The 19,499-nt window shown below is 45.4% G+C and overlaps 2 protein-coding genes across 3 annotated transcripts in view; one reads left to right on the forward strand and one right to left on the reverse strand.

Moving 5' to 3' along the window:
• Window positions 1-9,142, reverse strand: part of LOC144125277 (multiple C2 and transmembrane domain-containing protein-like) — a 200,579-nt gene extending 191,437 nt beyond the window's left edge. Inside the window, exon 1 of one of the 2 annotated variants that reach the window (XM_077658524.1) lies at window positions 8,913-9,142. In XM_077658524.1, the coding sequence (XP_077514650.1) occupies window positions 8,913-8,967 (55 nt within the window). In that variant the 5' untranslated portion in view covers window positions 8,968-9,142. Of the gene's footprint in view, window positions 1-1,430; window positions 1,612-8,912 lie in introns of those variants that run through there. The other variant, XM_077658525.1, reaches the window with a different exon arrangement.
• Window positions 1,796-19,499, forward strand: part of CCT3 (chaperonin containing TCP1 subunit 3) — a 41,116-nt gene continuing 23,412 nt past the window's right edge. Inside the window, exons 1-13 of the mRNA XM_077658527.1 lie at window positions 1,796-1,942; window positions 2,024-2,085; window positions 3,061-3,111; window positions 11,166-11,228; window positions 11,456-11,552; window positions 13,160-13,280; window positions 13,371-13,451; window positions 13,721-13,826; window positions 15,113-15,195; window positions 16,843-16,909; window positions 18,060-18,192; window positions 18,361-18,442; window positions 18,795-18,893. Coding sequence (XP_077514653.1) covers window positions 1,906-1,942; window positions 2,024-2,085; window positions 3,061-3,111; window positions 11,166-11,228; window positions 11,456-11,552; window positions 13,160-13,280; window positions 13,371-13,451; window positions 13,721-13,826; window positions 15,113-15,195; window positions 16,843-16,909; window positions 18,060-18,192; window positions 18,361-18,442; window positions 18,795-18,893 — 1,082 coding nt within the window. The 5' untranslated portion in view covers window positions 1,796-1,905. The remainder of the gene's footprint in view (window positions 1,943-2,023; window positions 2,086-3,060; window positions 3,112-11,165; window positions 11,229-11,455; window positions 11,553-13,159; window positions 13,281-13,370; window positions 13,452-13,720; window positions 13,827-15,112; window positions 15,196-16,842; window positions 16,910-18,059; window positions 18,193-18,360; window positions 18,443-18,794; window positions 18,894-19,499) is intronic.

A 19,499-nucleotide genomic window follows, 5' to 3' on the forward strand; every position in this document is an offset into this window, starting at 1 on the left:
TAAAAATAAAAAGCTACAAAGAGTCCGCTAACGCTCACTCACTCGCGTTTATTCGATTTGTGCTTGTGATGGATCCCAGTTACTTTAGCAATTAACCACACGCTCATACACAAAAAAGCACAAACTGTTTCTGGCGTGAATGCAAACACCGCCTTTTTTTTTTCCGTCTGCGCATGGTTTTGTACGCATTCTCCTTACAACTGTTTCGTTGTTCTGACATTTTATGATGTAGTCAGGTTCTTTACAGGAGATAGAGAGGTTTTTTTTTTTCGTCTGCGAGTGAACATTTTCTTTTGTTTGTTTTTGTCTGATTGCCCGGGTCGCCACACTGATGCTTAGGACTGACATGAACAGCGCCAGTAAGTTCCAGAAGTGTGGTACGAATTAAATTTAACTTGCCAGTGGAGATAACAAAAAATATCTAAGCAGTCTAGAACCCGATTGGAGCGTTGTGAAGACAATTACCATCCATACTATGAAAGATCATCGACAGCGTGGCTGCTGCAAATATACGCGCGAAACTATTGAAGCCGGCCGCGCCGGGCACCCGACTACTACTACTAGCTCGTTTGAATTTCATTTTACTGGCCCCGTAAACAGCGGACCGGCGTCCTTTTATGGCTCGAGCGTTAATTATGGGACGCCTGCGATCGTTGACGCACAACGACCCACCCGAGCCGCCGAAGGCTCGGGACGTCGGTCAGGATCGAAAAGTTTATCGCCACGAAACTGCACAAGCATAAAATAAAAGTGAGGTGGTGCGTTTAAATACGCAAGACCCACTCTTCGTGACCGCAGTATATGTGGTACCGAGGAAGGAGAGGTGTTGCCGCAACTGAACTTTATACATGTACAGTTTGTTGAGCGAAGCTTTGATGTCGAGGGCGCGGAAAAATGTACAAATAAGAAAAGATTGAGCACATGTGCTTATGAAACAAAAGTAAATAAATAAGAAAAATGTCCTTTACAAGTGCATAATAGGGTAACGTAAAATGTGCACATCATTTTGAGGCTTTTTCTTCTTTATTATTTTTTAGTATGCATTCCCATTAAAATTACGAACATTTTACTAAAGCGAGATATAGCCCCTTCCTTGCGCTCTTTTCTGCCGAGAAAGTAGCATGCAGAGGTCCCGCCACAGTATACGCGTTTCTCCCACTGCAGAAGTTCGGAGCAAGATAAACGTTGTGAACCAAAACAAGTGTGTCGAGGATTATTTAAGTCCACAGTGCCCCTGTCCCCAACTGCAGGCATTGCGCGTGGATTTACCGTCAACAGCGATATCATACACTCTCAATGGAGAGAGAAAAAACAACAGAGCGATCATGGGAGCACCTAGGCCAGCGAAGTCCGCACTGCGCGTTGTAAGCTGTCAAGACTCTTCGTGGAGCGCTACGCGGAACAAAATCGAAACGGTAAAACGGACTCACCAAAGTCCATCCGGGCACAACACTCTGTGCAGGATCGAGGAGGGGCCACTAACGGGGTTCCCGGGGGTCAAAACACCGAGGTCATGGGCCGCCGCTGGGCGCTTTAGGCTGGTCTTTCCACACACCCACCATGCTCAACGAAAACATCCCGCACAACTGCAAAAACTCCGCGCGGAGCGCCGCATAATGCCAGCTTCTGGCTGAGACGGACAGAGGACGCCGCTGTTGCGCTTAGCAATAGTTGCGCCTACCATCGACAGCTGCCGCGACCATCGCATTACGCTTGTGCCTTTAGGCGACAGGCCGCGCCACTAATGCGTCAATATTGTTAGTAGTAACATTTTTTGCCGCAAGAGGACGCAATTACTACACTAATTCATGCTTACTTCGTTGCTTCATATGAGTCTTCTCGTATCATCTGTCCCCGCGGCACTCCCACTTACTCGTCCAACTTAGCCACCCGCGTGTAGCGAAAATGATGGGCCCTGGGCAAGTTCCGATCCTCGTTCTGAGTAAGAATGCATGATTCTTTTCATTTAGTCTTTCCAGTGAATTGGGCTGCTTTTCACAAACTATTGGCTTCTTCTTTTCAGGCCAGAACACCAAACGCGAGTCTGGCAGGAAAGTGCAGATCGAGAATGTTCGAGCTGCAAAGGTGAGCGACGGCGGCGTGACAACCCAAATTTGCGCATATTTTGAATGAAATGACTTGAACCACCTGCGATAATTTGTGTTGTGTGATGTGTTTTTGAGCATAGCATCATGTTTTCGCGTATTCAGGTCCAGGAGAGAAATATATGCCGGCATTTTGCCCGGTGCCGCACTCATGTGTCGGCGTCGATAGGCTTACTGGACTGAGCGACTCATTCACAAAGAAAATGCATTCGCCCACTGGCGAGCGAAAAGCCGTCGTTTTTCGCTGATGGGCACCGCATGAGCTGCTTCTAGCCTTCATAACGTAAAGCGTATTCGGGGATCAGGCTGACCAGCCCTCGAGTATCGACCGCAAATTCTAGGCTCCTGTTGTCGACGCGCGGTGTAACGCTGGAGACCATAAAAGGCAAACTTTCTGCAAGTTGGGAGTAGGCGCGCGGCAAATTTGAACGGGCTGGCCTGAATCGGAATAGAGGTTTAGCGTGTATTTTTTTCAGCAGCTCGCCGGTAGTAAACGGAGTTTTTTTTAATGAGCAAAAATTTGCTAGGTGCAGCGGTCAGCAAAAAGGGAAAAAAAATGCACTACGACGGGCGATAAGCCGGAGAGCGACGATGGGCAATATAACTCAAGTTACGGACTTTCGGAGTAGCTTCTGCAAGGATGACTTGCTCGTTCGGTATGCTGCTTCGCATGCCTGCCAGCGGCCGAGTTGGTAAAGGCGTCGGTCCCGCGATTGGTAGGTGGCGGGTTCGACTCCCATTGTAAGTTTGTGTTCGTTCGGTTGTTTTCTACAGAACATCTGTTCCCAGTGGTGATAATGATGAAAATTCACTCTATACTATTCGCGGTTTCCTCGGAGGGCTGTAACCGGCCCGGAGAAGGCTGAGTGATGTCTGAATTACCACTGTGAACAGCACCTCTTTTTTTATGTTAAATGTGACTTGGACCATCTTAAGCTTTTTTTTTTTTTTTCAGGCTGTTGCTGATGTCATACGGACTTGCCTTGGACCCAGGGCAATGCTCAAGGTATGTTTTATCATCCAAATATTAGTTCGCACATTTTATTCGCGGGCAAGTTAGCTCATAAAAAGTGCTGCCTTGAACATCAGCACTGCTCCTCTTTTTTTTTTTTTTAAGAGTATTAGCTCTTGCTCATCACGTTTCTCGATTTCTTGGGGTCTGCTGCCACCTCCCTTCGGAGTGAAATTTTCTTACGTCACCTATAAATCCAAGATGGCGGCCGACTTAGGCTCTCGTGACTACGTTTCACCACCACCACCAACATTAGCAGCGTTACGCCCGAGCACCACAACTCGTATCTATGTCGATCCGTTACATATATCCCTGTCTGACAGGTGTCAAAGTCAGGCCATTTAGTCCCGACATTCGTGTAAACCATTTGCCACAGAATGTTCCTGATGGTGTCATACGATTCAGGGTTTCGTGCAGCATTAACTTGCTAGGTAAGATACAGCCTAGCACGCGGCAGGGATTTGAACTGCTGACTTAAGTACCCCCCAATTCCACGTCTTTACGAATCTTCATATGAAAATTGCTGCTCAACCGTTCGTCGCAATGTGTTCGGGATTCTGGCACGCGTTTTTGCGTTTCGTGCATCATAAACATATTAAGTTGGTCTAGCTCGCGCCAGGGATTCAATCCGGCGACTTATGTTAGGTGCGTTAACGGTCGATATTAGATCGCTGCCTCAGTGTCGGTTGACTTTTTTTGTTTGTTTGTTTTGAACAATTTTTGATCTGTGCAGTCTGGCGCTTATTCTATAGGCACAAGTACGAAAAGTTTGCATATGCCTTCTTGTGCAGTCTTTTTGCAGCTCGTAAAGCTTGCTATTTTCAGTTCATACTGAAGAGAGCACACATTTGTAATAAGCTGCCTAGCCCGCCCAAGAAACTAGTTGTGATCATTAGTGATCGTTACTTACGAAAAACTGATTGTAGAGGACCCTCAAGATTGGCGCATTAACTTCGTTAAACGCTCTTGAGTCACCACCTGGAAATGCTACCGGGGCCTACTGTGTGCTTGGAACATTATGCATTTACACCAATCCAGAGCCACAAATACGCAGCAAATAGCACACGAAACAAACGCTCTCAGAACTGCCATAAAACTTGCTTAGCAGGGGATGCTTCGCACAAAACTGAATAGCCAAGCAGACGATGCTAGCTCCAGCGGCATTATCAGTGCGCATGTTCATTCTCCCTTCCGTCTTCCTCTCTGTTCCGCAGCAGTGCCCCTGTGCCGGACAGTCAGTGCTTGCGCGCTATTATTAAAAATTTGGGAGTGTGTACATTACTACATACTATTAGCTGTCATAGGTTGTCGAAGTATGTTCGGGCACATGTGCGTTTTTATCCTTCTAATTCTTTCCTTACCATGGGGAAAATGACCATACTTTTGTAGGTTTCAGTGGGGTATTTTTTCACTGTAAAAACAACAACTGCATTTAAAATTTAATGCAATAAACAAAGCTAAATAAATGTGCTTTTTAGGTATATAAAGGTGAATAACAAATCACGTGTTGCTGCAGAAAATTTTATTCTCCAAACACAAGGTTTTAGGTAAAAATTAACAAAACTTGTAAAGGCGCGCTTTGGTCTAAAGAGGAAAAAAAAATGTTAAGAATTTTCTAAAATATTAAAAATGTTTGGTATTCTATTGACCGCTATCTGCAAAAAAAAAATGAAAACTTCCGTCTTGAGTAGTATTCTTGCTACAAAATAATAACTGGGAACCCTATAGTTGGACACCGGAGCGCGGCTCAGCTGCCTGTGCTCCAGGCTAATTTCCATCGTCGCTGGTGTCTGACCTGAATCCCAACTAAAAGGCTTCAGACTCGCTGCTGCTCCGGTCATCGATAAAATCAATCACGGGCAAAGCGGAGTCCTAATATTTGCGACGCTTTAGAGTGCGCATGCGGAGGCTGCCAAGCAACTTTGGCGCTATCGCGTCTTAAGAGCAAGTTCAAAATATTTCCGTCTTGCGGGAAGAAAAAGAACTACATTGAAAAAGACATTTTGTCTAAATAGCAGCCAGATGACTCAGCGTGCCCGTAAGCAGCGCAAAAGGCTTCGAAGTCAAGTGGCGAAGTCGTCTTTAGCATGCAGTGAGTGCGGTACTGCATCTTTGCGTCTTCAAAACACGTTAAAAAAATACCGCTTCACGGGAAAAAAAAATCTACATCAGAAATGAAACTTGGGTTCTTTGACTACAGTTAGACGTGCAGCGTAGTCATGAGCAACAAGGAAAGTTCCGAAATCTGAGCGCGAAATCATCATCGTTAGTGGGCTAACGACGCTCGTGGGCGCGGCAAGGAAAGGGTGAATACCCAGGTAAGCGTAACAACAAAGCAGCCTGGAGTTTTGTTGTCATGTTGCATAGGCAGGGGACATACTGTATTTACTTACATAATGAGTAGCATGCACCCTTTCCTTTTGATGCCCAGTCTGTTGCTGATATTAGTGAATGCTAACCGGCACATTTTTTTTTTCATGCCAAAACAACTACACAATGCTATAAAACATCATCTCTTGAATGTCAAAGCTACTGTACCTAACCCTATGAGACTAAGAGCAAATAAGAATGTTCTGTAAGGAATCCAAGAAGCAGTAGAAACCACACCTGTGCATAACTGTTGTTCTGTTCAAGCTGCCGTGTTCAGAATTGTAACAGCTTGTTGCAGTTGGGCTTCGTGCTTATTAAAGCTATGAGTTGTGCTCGTGTGAACTCTTGTTGTGCTCATTTTGGACAGCATTATGGGCTGCTACGAAAATTTAAAATGAAAGTTGTTGATTATCCTCCCAAGCACAGAAACCGTGCTGAATAGCAAGTTTTGTCTAGAAGGTGAATGACACCAGATAAAGTATCTATTCCATAAGCCAACATTTTGGCCCATTTTTGCTGCTTAAATTTTTTTCTGAATGTTGTACCCTGCGTAATGAACACACCCCCAAATTTTCAGAGATATTTTGAGAAAAAAAGTTTGTGGGTGAAAAACGGTACTATTTGCAACTAGTTTTTTTGTACCTAGCCATTCAGAGATCATTAAATTTGACTGAATAATTTAGTTACCTTCCAGTCTTTCCCATTTCTTTAATGAAAGGACCTTCAGTGATGAAATCCTAGAAGTTTGTAACTTTTGTCTGACGTTTTCAGTGCCTGGGAATCGTAGAACTGCTGTCCTGTTTCCTTTCATACAACTAGCATGCTATCTGTTACTATCTGTTCAGCCAGAAAAGCTTATGTACCACATGACTGTGAAAAACCTTGGTTTCATTGGGGCCTATTATCAAGAAGTGCATTGTGCACTTTTATACACAGGCTACAGTTTCATTTAAGGCCTTCTGCTGAACGGGCAAGAAAAGTCTGTTTTCTTCAAATCTCGGCTGTTCCATAAGCTTCATGGCTGATAGTGCATAACGGTGCACTCCACAGTGACTGAAACAAGCAGCCATGCTTCTGATCGCTGAAGAATGACAAGAAACTTGCCTATTTGATTCACCTTGCCCTGGCAAGTTCGCATGTGCAGTCCTGGCTTGTGTTGAGGTTTTGTTAGGGGAGGTTGAACACGTCTCTTGTCCCACTGCCGACGCAGCAGTAGACACGGCAGCTTGTGGAACCACAGGCCTATTGGTTCCTGCCTCAGTTAAGAGTCCAGGCTAAGTCTGGACTCCGTTTCAGTCGCAGTCCCTTTTTTTTTTCCCTCAACTTTCTCTTTCGTCTGACAGTTACTTTCTTGTTACTTTTTCAAGTGTGGGTTGGTGTCGGCAGGCATGGTCCTAAAAATAAGGCACGCCTGGAGCGTTTCCCCTTTCGCTTCATGCTCAGGTGCAGGGAAAAGACAGAAAATTGCAGTTCTGGCTGCTGCAAGCATTTCTCAACTTTTCAGTTTCGTTTTGAGCTTTTTTTTTTCATTATTGCAGCATGAGAGCAGTGTTTTCCTGTTTTGCAAGCACATAGTTGCTTGTGTATCATCATGTTCCTTTATATGCGCAGCAATTTTGAAAAGTTCTCAGCACCACGTTTGCTGCTGGGTAGTGTAGTGGAGAGTCTGGTTGCGTTCGGCCTATCATTAACCTTAGTGTTCCGGGGACTTTTTGATAAGCACAGCCAGTGGTGACTTGCGTAGTGACATAGTTAAAAAGTGCATTTCTGGCTCTGCCCTACCTACTTTAATGCATGTACCGTTGGAGACATTTGTTGCGTTCTACACCATTGTTACTGGGAGTTTTGAAGTAGCACTCTCTCGCCTGTTGCATTCTTTCGCGTGTGTCGCTGCTGTCGTGGTTTTTGACTCGCACCTGTTGGTTCTAGCGAAACGCAAGGCCATTTTTGGAAATGCTTCGTCGACTGAGGAAAAAGATAGGCAGACCCCCCACCCACCCCAGGCTTCGCTTCTACAGCAAGCGCGAGCCGAACAAGTGGCACGCAAGTGGCGACGGGCCGTGCGCGCTCCGGGAGTGGGGATTCGCGCGATGCAAATCCCGCGTCCCCGCTCGTAGCGGCGCCAGGAACAGCTTTCAATATCTCCAAGGCCGCGTCGCGTTTCCGCGACGTTGCGGCAGCCGGTGGAATTGTGTCCGCGCGGCGCAGCTGTGCTTCTCGAGAGGCTGGAAGTGAACGGACCTCGGCCCGAGCTTTTCGGACGGTCGGCCTGGCCGTGGCGGCGTGCGCGCGCTCTTCCGAGTAGAGCTTAGCTGCGCTGCCAGTCTTCGGTGAGGGAAAAAAGAAGAAAAAAAAATGCTGGTGTGACCGCGCCTGTGCGTCGGCGCCGCCTGGGAAGAGCAGCTGAACGGCCCGTGTGCTCCGTGACAGATATGAAACGCGTATTGTTTCTTGTCGACTAAACCGCGTAGGTTGTCTGCATCGCGCGCGCGCCTCATGTGCAGGCGGGGTGAGGAAAGGTTTTAAGAAAACCTGTGGCTTGGAGTCTTGCTGTGCTAATGGCATTATAGGAAGGGTTTCAACGGGCTTCGTGCGTTGCTTTGGAAGACAGCAGCATCAAACAGCGAGCATAATGGCGAAGCACAGCCGTTAGTATACGTTGCGACGACGGGGCACGCAGTCCCGCTTGACTCGCGTACTTTTCGATCCGCTTTTGCCGGACCGGTGCTGCTTGGCGTATCGTGGCGCGTGCCAGTAAGGCCGATCTCCATCGAATCGCCCCGATCGGTCGGCGAGTGCGTTCCCGTCTCTTCGTAGTGTCGGGCGCGCGCGCCGACCTGCTCCTGGGAGGCCTGCAGGTTCGATTCTGCGTGCGTGAGAGCGGCGCACCGGGTTCTTCATCGTGCGTGCGTTGATTGATTTCGCGATGACGTTGAGCGAGGGGGAAAAGGAAACGCGGAGCGAAACTTGGAACGGGCGCGCTATCGCGATGAAGGCTGCGTGCCGAGCTGAAGAAGCCTCAGCGCGTCGCTAAATCGGGAAGCCTCGTAAGGCGCGGACACGTTTTCGTCACCGTCGCTTCTGTCTGAGCTGCGCGCTCTGCCCCAAGACGCTGCGCCGCCAGCCACGGCGCAAGTGGCGCGCGACGCCGCCCAGCTATCGACGTTGCCTGCTGTGCGAGTTTGCAGACGAAACTTTTTCTCCGGTTCTGAAACGCGCCGCCGGTGGTGCGCCGTCGTCTCGTCTGCGAAACTAACCTTCGGATCTATCACATGGTTGCTACCAGACTCGACTTGTTTACCACGAAAGACGGTGCATGGCGTCACCGTCTAGACCCGGGGCAGTGCAGAATAGCAGTGCGCAATGAAAGAAACCCAATGAGTGGGGCTTCGGCTATTGCTATCGCACAGCCCTGCTCTACTCACAGCTCTCCTCTCGTTCATCCTCAAGGTAACGTTCCTGGCGGCAGCAACAGATCATCGCGGCGACTGCGTTGATGACGTTGTCATGGCTACCGGTGCTTGCTCAGGGCGTTCTTTTCTTGCGCACGCAGGCGCCGAGCACAGTTTCCAAATACGCGCGCTCTCTCGCGCGCACGCTTCGCTTTGCGCTTGGGGCTGCCGCGAGTGCGCGCGGCGATCAGTGTGCGTGACTTGAGAATACTTAGTGCGCCTCCCCCCGCGCCTTCCGACGTGGAGGATCACTTGGCGGCGTTGACACTGGGGGCGCGGCGGTCGCTTTCCCTCTGTTTCTTCGGCATTCGCCATTGAAGTGCAGCCAAAGAGCGTGTGTGTACAGTGGCTCATCGCGAGTGCAGCTTTGTGATTGATTTTAAAGCAAAGTGAGAACTATTGGGCATTGCTGTGGCCCTGTAAGGAATAGTGATTAATATCGTAGGTACCCTTGCCAAAATATTTTTGCCGGAAAAAGACCAGTACCTTATGTCCCCACGGCATTACTTCATAGTGGAGAAATAAGTTATGTAGATTAAGGCTGTAACACAATGCCACTGCACATAATGTGACTTGCCCATTTTAAACACTTCTGCTTTGTAAGCATTAAGCCTCTGAATGTTTGCTTTGTTTGGACATAATCTTGTGATCTTTTCCTGGTATTAAAAATTGTGAATTTTGATAGTTTATGTAGCAGGTATAAAGCAAATCCATCGAAGCCGTTCGTGCATCATTCATTAGGTTTGATTTTTCATAACAAGGAACCAGTCCTCTTCAGTTTCCCTTTTGAATAAAAGAACGAGGTTTAGGGCAGGACAGGTACAGATTTAGGGGAAATTCTTGGGCAAGTGGTTCTTTTTGCACAGTGCATTTCTTGATTATTTTTTTTTCATAAGATTGGGGGGTGGGGGTGGCTCAGAGCGCAGTTTTTCCACAAAAAAAGAAGTTCTCGCTTGAGATGCACAGTCCTCCCCCTTATATCCACTCTTGGATCAGTATGAACTTTTCAGTATGAACTTTTCATTTAACTCTCATACATGATGCCTTTAGTTTAATTTTTAGTGCTCAGTAGTTACCATTTGCTAAGCTATGAAGTTATATGTGTCGAGTTCGGATGATATCACAGCCGAAATGGGTTTTGTCGCTTCTCCAGACGTGGAGTGAAAGGCAAAAAATCTAAAATATCTGGTATGTGTGTGTCCATAAGCTAGGTGAGATCGTCTCATGGCAGACATGTAAGCCATCCTCTCACGGTCACAGGAAGACGACCAGGCTTTCATTTGGCAACCTACTAAAACCTTTCCTCAGTTGGCAATCCAGGGTGAGCTGGCTTGTGGTAGAATTTAGCAGCCAGTTCATTCGTGCAATTTATTGAAGCCGGCTCCCCCCCCCTCCTCCTCCTCCTCCTCCTGCCCCACTTGACCGCCGTCTCAGCGCACTTGTGCATGCGCAGCAGGCATTGCAGCAAGCGACGATGCTGCGTCTAGCGTTACTATTGGCTGCGCCTTCCGAAAGTGCGGGACTTCCGCCGCACTTTTTGGAGTGCAGTTCGGATAGCGAGGGCCTCTCCCGAGTTTTCCTTCCTCCATGTTCGCGCATCGTTTCGGTTGCATCATGTCATTCAACCCTGAAGTGCGCTAAAGAAGTCATATTTTCTGGGTTGAAGAACAAAAGCTTGGAGTAGGTCCAACAAGGTCAAGCTTTGTTGGAACAAGGGAATTTCAGCCTTGCTGATCCTTTTTGCAAGCTTGATGAATTTGTAAAAATTCCAAGGAGCGTTGAAATAGTTCCAGAATGAAAAAAAGAATGATTCAAGTATCCTTTGGACTCCTAGTCAAGCATGCTTAGCCGAACTTGCGTGCAAGACAATGCCCGCATTAATACAATGTTTTGTCACTATTTTTTGTGAGCACCTTTCTTCTTTTTTTTTTCTTCCTAGCTACACATGCCTGAACCTGATCTCATTAGTAACAAACTCTTCTGGGTGACTCCTTTATTCCGTTTGTGCTGCTCCCGGGGTGCTCCAGAATTATTCTGATACAAACGTGCTCCAAAATGAATATTATTCTGCACCAAAAATTGCTCCAGAACTTGAAATGACTGGACCACCACTGAGTTTGCAAAGTTATACTTTCTCCTAGGATTCATGGTAAAATGGACTATGAAGGTTTTAGTGCAGAAGACCATCAGGAAAAGGCTAAATGTTCTTCTGTTCTTTCTTCACAGATGCTAATGAATCCAATTGGAGGCATCATAATGACCAATGATGGCAATGCTATCTTGCGAGAGGTGAGTGCTTAATTGCTTAACTTTACCACATTGGCCAACTGGCCAAGTTCTTAAGCAGTCCATGGCACGGGAGCTCCAAAGGTATTAATTTTCACAGCAGAAAAGAAGCACAAATGCTTATCTTTCCTTTCTTAAATTAAACACTGTGCTCTTTTTTTTTCTTTTTACATGAGTTTCTATATTACAAAATATTACCTGCAATTAAAGAATGACCATTCTTCTTACAGATCACTGTTCAGCACCCAGCTGCTAAGTCCATGATTGAAATCAGTCGCACACAGGATGAGGAAGTTGGTGATGGTACTACCTCGGTTATCATTCTTGGTAAGGGCATCCAATGCAGCTTAGTTGTCGGTGGTTTTCATTTCTCTTTACTCTTTTTTTTATTTTTCATGGCAGAGCCATTGTTATAGCTATTTCAAATTTTGGGAAAATTGTAAATATGTTAAGATATATCAAATTGTTGATGCTTCTGGTTGTGTTTGTGTACGGATTGCAGATTTAAGTGGTGTGGATAATGGTACTTGAAAGTTTCTAAACATCAGGTACACGGTACAGTGTGTTCGAAGGCCTGGGAAAGAACTGTGGATGCGCCCATCTGGGAAGTGCACATACTTTTGCTGTTACAGATATGTGATGTTAACAACAAGTGTTGGGTTCCATGGTACAAATAGCAAATACAGAAAGAGGCTGCACATATTACTATGTATCTGACAAGCATACTTGCAAAGGTAATTTGTAAGCAACCATTATAGAAAAGAGGACACAACATAGAAAGGGTACTAATTGCAAGAAACTGCAGGCAGTTGTATAGTGGCTAGAAATTGACATCTTTTCTAAGGAACTATGTGTGCATTGTGCATCCATGTACGTGTTTCAGAACAATTGATTTTTTTTGTTGCAGCTGTGGAATGGTCCTTTGACTTGCTATTTAGCAGTTAGTTATTCATCATCCTTTAAGTTCTAGCTTTCTAGGGTGTAAGTAGGGGTTGGACTCTTCAATTTTTTTTATTTTTCAACAAATAAATTGATGACTTTTTTTCCAGACATGGCAGCCATATGTAGTCAAAAGTCACTTAGAGTCTGTCTTGGCATTTTTGTCATCATGAACAGTTTATTTGCCAGCAATTAACACACAGATGGTAGTGCTTGGAGCCGTAATTCTAGAAGGAATTGTTGTAGTTAATAACGCAAGTAAAATGAGGTAGTCAGTAGACAAAAACACAAGTGGAAGTTTAGTTCTGAGAACAAGTTGACATGGTTATCATTGGGTTGTCATGTTGGGTTGAACAAGAGGTTGGGGCATCACATGGTCTGCAAGTTGATGGCAGCGATGGAACTTTTTTGTGACACCCATGCATAGCTCTAGCAGGTGGCGAGGAGGTGGCCGGTGCTTCCTGGCCTGCAGAAGCATGTATTTCTGTAAATCGCACAACTGCGCTGCTGATCTGGCATTACCACCACCTCGTACCGCTCCTGGCTTCCCTGCTTAGTTAATTTTCACTTTGACTGAGTGTAACTTGTACTCAACAGCAAGATAAAGCTTCGCCTTGCATGCCAAGAATACTGGTCTTTTTCACCAAGAATACTGGTCTTTTTCACTTAAACCCAAATTTCGAAAACCGTATTCAGCTTACTTTTTTCTTAACCACAAAGAGTAACCCCTAGGCATAAGATGAGTCCTGCAAGGTATAATTATTTTCTGTAAATTAACTCGCTGTTGTAAAATATTGGAATGCATTCTGTTCGACCTACTGCCTGACGGAACGTTTTTTAAATACCAATGCAAAAGTTGTTCTGCCAGCCAATTGCTTTTTTGGACAGATCACTGCATTTGCCGTGACTAGTGCCTCCACTTAAGAGCATTGTAACGTGCCTTCCAGTAGTGTTTTTTAGGTTGTATTTGATTTGTTCATGGTGCCCATTTTCAGCTGGTGAGCTTCTTGGTGCGGCACTCCCGTTCTTGGAACAAAACATGCACCCCACCGTCATCATCAGCGCTTATCGTCAGGCGCTCGAGGACATTATCACTATCCTGAAGGAGAAGGTCAGGTAAGAAGGAACTTGGTACTGTGCTGTGTACTTATTTTTTTTTCTTTGTGATGAGCTGAAACTAAGGTTCTAATGTTTTCATTTTTTCAGTGTTCCAGTTGATGTGAACAACCAGGAGCAGATGACTGAGATTATCCAGAGCTGCATTGGAACAAAGTTCATTAGCAAATGGTATGCATGTGTTTTTTTTTCTTTTTCTCTCTCTCTTTTACTTCTGTGCTCATTGAATTATAATTTAGGATGAAGGGAGCGGTGGCTGAACACCCCATCATACCAGCAAAAGAATGTTAGGCAAACTTGCTTTCCTTTTGGTTTCGTGGGTGGGGACATGCCTCACTGTGTAAGAAATATGACCTACACTTTATAATTATTGTTTTTGTTTTCATTATGCTGTCTAAAAGTTCGTGAGTATATTGTGATTTGGGAACTATCATCCTCAGGAGTGACCTGGCCTGCAAGATTGCTCTGGATGCCGTGAAGACCGTCTGCATTGAGGAGGGTGGCCGCAAGGAGATTGACATTAAGCGCTATGCCAAGGTGGAGAAGGTGAGCATAGGATATAAAGTTAAACCTCGATGTAACGAACTTCAATATAACGAAATCCTCGATATAACGAAGTATTCCAGTTTTCATAACTTCACGTTCATAGAATACGATGTATTTTTAGCCTCATTATAACGGAGCAGATTTCGGCGCACTTTCAGTGCAACGAAATTTCATCGCTGGCTGGAAACGAACCTGCGGAAAAATTGTATTGTGGCCCTGAGTGGTTGAGCAGAGAGCGTGCCGAAGTTTGTGTCGGGGCGCGTACATAATATGGGCACCGCACTGCTGTCACATACAGAACGCACGGCAGACGTAAATACGACGACGATCACAGTGGTGAGCGCGCCGCCGGCCGCGCCATCTGGGTCAGTACAGGTGGGGCTACGGGGCTACCATGACCTTCTGCGCAGCCTTGGCAGTCTGCCAGGCCAGCCCGCGGCTTTCGCTGTCTCGTCCAAAATCGGCGCCAAATGTGACACGCTGCTTGTGCTCGAAGTCAGCGCACCGCGTTTATCACATTTATGGATGCCCAAAACTTGGTAAAAGGACTGGAAGGTCAGTGCCGTCAACACACCCGTCACGCGCTTCACACCTGACAACCTCGCTTCCAACTCAGACTGTGCGCGTATGTGCAAAAAGACACTCTCGCGCTTGTGGCAGGAGTGGGGTTGGCCTGATTTCATATCATTGGTTGGTGATTGGAGGACACTCTCCTCGTTCTCACCGACATGAAAGATAGAAGAGTAAGAGGAATGCGAGGGAGGGAGGGGGCCTGCGGCATGGCCTGTCGCGAAGCCGCTGTCAACGGCTGCGAGATCGCAGCGCTGACAGTGGTGGAACACGACATCGTATCTGCAGTGTGCTTGGGGCACTTACAAGAGAATGATGACAGAAAAACCGGAACTCAAGACGAGTGCGTCGTTCCCGTCACTCATGAGGTGTTCGGCGCGATAAACGTGCCGAGGCGGCTCGCGACATAAGACGCGAACGCCGTTGTTGCTGGCGAAGAAAGGGCAGAAGAAGCATTTTAATCGCAAATAAAGGCTTTTCCTGCATGTTATTTGCAGCACATTTTTGGCGGATTCTTAGCATGCTAGGAGGCAAATTTTGATGTTGCGAAATTGCAATATTACGAACTAAATGGCCGATTTTACCGACGTCGTTAAATAGAGGTTTAACTGTATGTGCTTTTCTTATTCTAGCCTGCTATGAGAAGTGTAATGGTTACATTGTATATGTGGCTTGACACGGATGTGTAACTGAGCGTGCATATTTTTGATCACCAGGTTCCAGGAGGTGCCATTGAAGATTCATGCGTCCTCCGTGGAGTTATGCTAAACAAGGATGTTACTCACCCGCGAATGAAAAGGTGAGAGGCCCTAAGGGTTCATTCCTATTCAGCTTGTTTTGGTGTCAGGGCACATTTTTTTTTTTTTTTTAAAGTGAATCCAAGTTAGTGCCACCAGAGTTACGGTGTACTTCCAGATAAGTGATTTTGTTCTAAAGGATCACTATGCATTGGTATTTTGTTGACTTTCCTTGAAGGCCTTGAAGGCCTTACCACATGAGTCACTGGTGGTGGCTCGGCAAGAGTGAGCTAAAGCTGAGCCGCGGTGCAAACGCCACGGGCAAGCGTTTGCGCCACGGCTCACGCTTCAGCTCACTCTTTCCTACCGCGCTATGAAGATAAAACGGTCCGAACAGTTGGTAGCTAGGCGGTCAGCGCCCGTTTGTGCCTCTTGCACCTGTCTAAAAAGCCCCAGAACCAGCAGTGCAGTTAGTTGTAACCTTAACAGCAACCATCCTTGTGTTGACGGCTGTCATGGAGGTGATGAAAATGGCGACAGCCTTCATTCTGGCGTCCAGTTTTCTACGCGACACCGCTGTCATGCGGTTGACCTGCTGCCGCCGCATGCTGGCAATAAATGCAGGGAAGCCAGCCTAACTGGCATTTGGCGCTCTGTTTTTTGCAGCTTCTGCACTCACCGCAAGCAACTTCAAAATGGCACTAAAACTTATGAAAAGGTCTTTCTCAGTTGCCATCCTCTCACTGACTAAATTACACTTCTCCTGTGCAATTTTTTTATTACGGATTTCAGCTGTGTAAAATTTGTTAACCTGTTTGTTATAACAAGATTTGACTTTATATCCAGTGCTCGTTATAATCTAGTTATGATGTGTGCAACTGTTCCTCAGTCGGGTGCGAGCTTTTATTGCAGCACTTGACACTAGTGCATTCAGGAAGCACTCGTCGCACTTGCCTCCTCTTGTCTAACAAGTCTGTCAACTTGAAGTGATACAGCCTTTCTAAAAATTTCAGTTCCCAAAGGGTTTTCCTCTGATTTATGTAGCGGGGCTGTCATAGCATCTCTGTAAGTTCCCAAGTTTCGTAGGGGCAAGGACTAGAGTCCCTTTCACTTTTGAGAGGTCAAGAACATAGGCAGTGCATAATGAGCAACACGGCATGGCTCAGAATGAAATCCCTCAAGTGCTTTGCTTTTGACAAACAGGCTAGTGGTTGTGCTTGTTTGCTGTACTTTGCTACTGTACTTTGCTGTTTTGTGCAGTGTTGAACAGTTGTGAGTAATATGGGCGAAAACAAACTTATTGCAGAAAATTGCCAATTTTCTGTTTATTTCTCTGCTAATTTTAAGAATGCTTTTTGTTATTATATGCCGAGTGGGAGGCTAGTTAAAAACAAAAGAAGCTGTGCTTGTCGCATACAGTTATGGAGTAGTCATTAAATAAAGGCTCGAACTTTGTTCCTTCTTATGTTGTTCATGGTTATATATACACAGTGCATTAATTGAGCTTTTTCATTGGTGTTTCTGCTAAAAATTGTTCAGTTTCCTTCGTACTTGGCATTTACAGAATGAGTACATTTGTTGAGACAGTGTACAGCACGGGTAAAGTTTGTGGTGCTAGCAATCTGTTTGATGCAGTTTGGGACCTGTTTGCTCTGCGTGAATAACCCTTGAGGCCTGGACAGTTTTGATTGGGTTTTGTGGCATTTCAGGAGGATTGAAAAACCTCGAATCGTGCTCCTTGATTGCAACCTTGAGTACAAGAAGGGAGAGAGTCAGGTGAGCCATTTTTCTGTAGAGGCCATGCAACATAGGGAATACCGTATTTACTTTTATTTAGAAAAAATAGTAATAAAAGTAGCATGACGTTAAAATAGAGTACAAAAATGAAACTACTACAGCAGCACCCTATTTTTTTATGCAGTAGTTCAAGTTTCATGCTCTATTCGAACGGGCATGTCATTTTTAGACAATTTTTTCTAGAAGAAAGGTGCACGTTAGAATCGAGCAAATATGGCATGCATGGACACCGCGAGCCTCATCTTCAGTGCTAACATGGAGCAGTTCAATGACTAGGCAGTTACACATAGCTTCAAATTGCAGACCTGTTTTATTTGGCAAAAAGTATCAGATCAGTTGTTTTTTTTTTTTTTTTTTTAGTGGGCTTTTGAACTGTCATGGCAATGGTTGTGTTGGTTGTGAAAAGCTCTCAGGTTAGGAGTTTGCTCTGTGTCGAAAGTGTGGTCAAGTTCAAATTTTTTCATGGTTGCCAAGACTTTGACTGTCTACATGCTCTGCGGTGCACAATCTTTCTTTTGCATCTTATGATGTGTTGCTGAATTATAGCTGCGGTGTAAGTGATGATAAGTGCTGTTGCCACCGAGAAAGAAAGTGTAATGTTGTAAAGCTTCCAGAAAGCTTATTGGCATCTCAAAATAGCAGCGTGACATCATTTCATTAATGTGTGCATAATGTCACTGTAGTCACTTACTAAACTGTATTGGTACTGTGTCTTGTGGTGCAGCTTGATGCTGTTCGATGGCAGCAGTTTTCTTAAATGTACTGAACTACAGTATGAAACTTTGTTGACGTCATTTTGACCAACAGCAGAATAGTGGCTGGAGGTGCGCAGTGGGTAGAGACTGTGCTGCTTTAACTGCTATCTGATGTCTTACAAAAGCAGTGCGCACACCAAGGTTTTCTGTGGCAAAAGCAGCTATTGCAGTAAAGCAAAAGTATTCTGGACACACATGATCAACAGATGATCAACAGATCAACAGGTGTCCAGGTAATTACGCTGTCTAGTGTTCTGGTCTTAGCTCTTGAAACCAGTTCTCCTTTTTTCTTCTGATGCGAGCATGTCTACAATCACTCTGTGCAAAACCGCTTGCATTTTGCTTGTGTGCTGAGAACTTGACATGCTTTTCAGACAAACATAGAAATACTGCGCGAAGAGGACTTCACCAAGATCTTGGAGATTGAAGAGCAGTACATCCAGCAGATTTGCTCGGACATCATCAAGCTGAACCCAGATGTTGTAATCACAGAAAAGGGCGTGTCTGGTAAGTTTTTTTTTTTTTTTTTCAACTAAGGATATATACCTGACTTCCAAGACAGGCTATAAAGAAAACTGGGTTTCAACTGTTTACAGAGCCTCACCTATTACGTTGTTATAATGCAAAATTTTACTGGAATTGTGCTATGAAGTTTGTTTGTTTCCATTTTATCAGATTTGGCGCAGCACTACCTCATGAAGGCTAACATTTCTTGTGTGAGACGAGTGCGCAAGACAGACAACAACAGGATAGCGCGGTAAGTACGAGCATTTCATCAGCCCCTTTTACCACGATATTTTTTCTTTTGATTGCCTGCAACTGTCTTTAGCGTGAAAGCACTTTTGGTTCCCTGTTTTTCTTTCACTATTTCACATTCGTGCTTGCTTACCTGCTGTGTTTAGGCCATAATCACTGTTTGTTTGTTTGTTTGTTTGTTTGTTTGTTTGTTTCAAAAGACATGCTGTAATGAAAGAAATGTGGGCAAGGGCCAAAAGAAGTGCTTTTCAACTTCTAAATTTACATGGAGCTGATGGATGGAATTTTAGCACATTGCTTTAGTTAGTGTTAAGTAAGTGGTTAGTGTTTAATTCACGGTTCTTCTCTTGTAGTGTGTGTGGAGCAACCATCGCCAACCGCACGGACGAGCTGCGTGAGGAGGATGTAGGCACCAAGGCAGGCCTCTTTGAGATCAAGAAGATTGGCGAAGAGTGCGTACATGCTTTTCCTTTCCTGTATCTATGCCTGTTCTCTGCAAGCTACTCTTGTGGCGCTGCCATGCGAACAGCTTATTGGTTCATGTTTAAATCCTGTGCTTCATTGCCCTAACGCATGCCAACAAATTTTCCCGGCTGTAAACGCAATGTGTTTGCACACCACGTGGAAGGCAGCCCAGAAAATATTAAAAAACGTTGCAAATTATGTTTTAGTGTGACTTAGTCTGCAACTTTTTGTTTTTAGAGCCATTCTTGTGAGGCATAGATTTTAGGTGTGCAGAGCTCCCTCTTCTGTTCCTCCGTCTTTATGCCAATGCCACTGTAAATTCCTGTTCCGTGATCAGCTAACCAAAAGGAGCCGATATGTTCTATTCCTTTGGAAATTTAATTGTCGTGTTAAGGGTTGGCAGCTGCATCTAAGAAGTGTGCACTGTTAACCACGCCAGCTGTAAATTAGTTGATTGAGTAAATTGCTGCAGACCAGTACAGATTCAGCTTCTTTCAGTTCCCCTGCAAAGCCAGGACATCGATTGACTCTTTCTCTTTGCGCATGAAGATGGCTCTTAGACTCGCCACAGGCATGTTGCATATGGGGAGATT

The sequence above is a fragment of the Amblyomma americanum genome, chromosome 3 (genome assembly GCF_052857255.1).
Source record: "Amblyomma americanum isolate KBUSLIRL-KWMA chromosome 3, ASM5285725v1, whole genome shotgun sequence".
In the NCBI taxonomy this organism is placed as follows: Eukaryota; Metazoa; Arthropoda; class Arachnida; order Ixodida; family Ixodidae; genus Amblyomma; species Amblyomma americanum.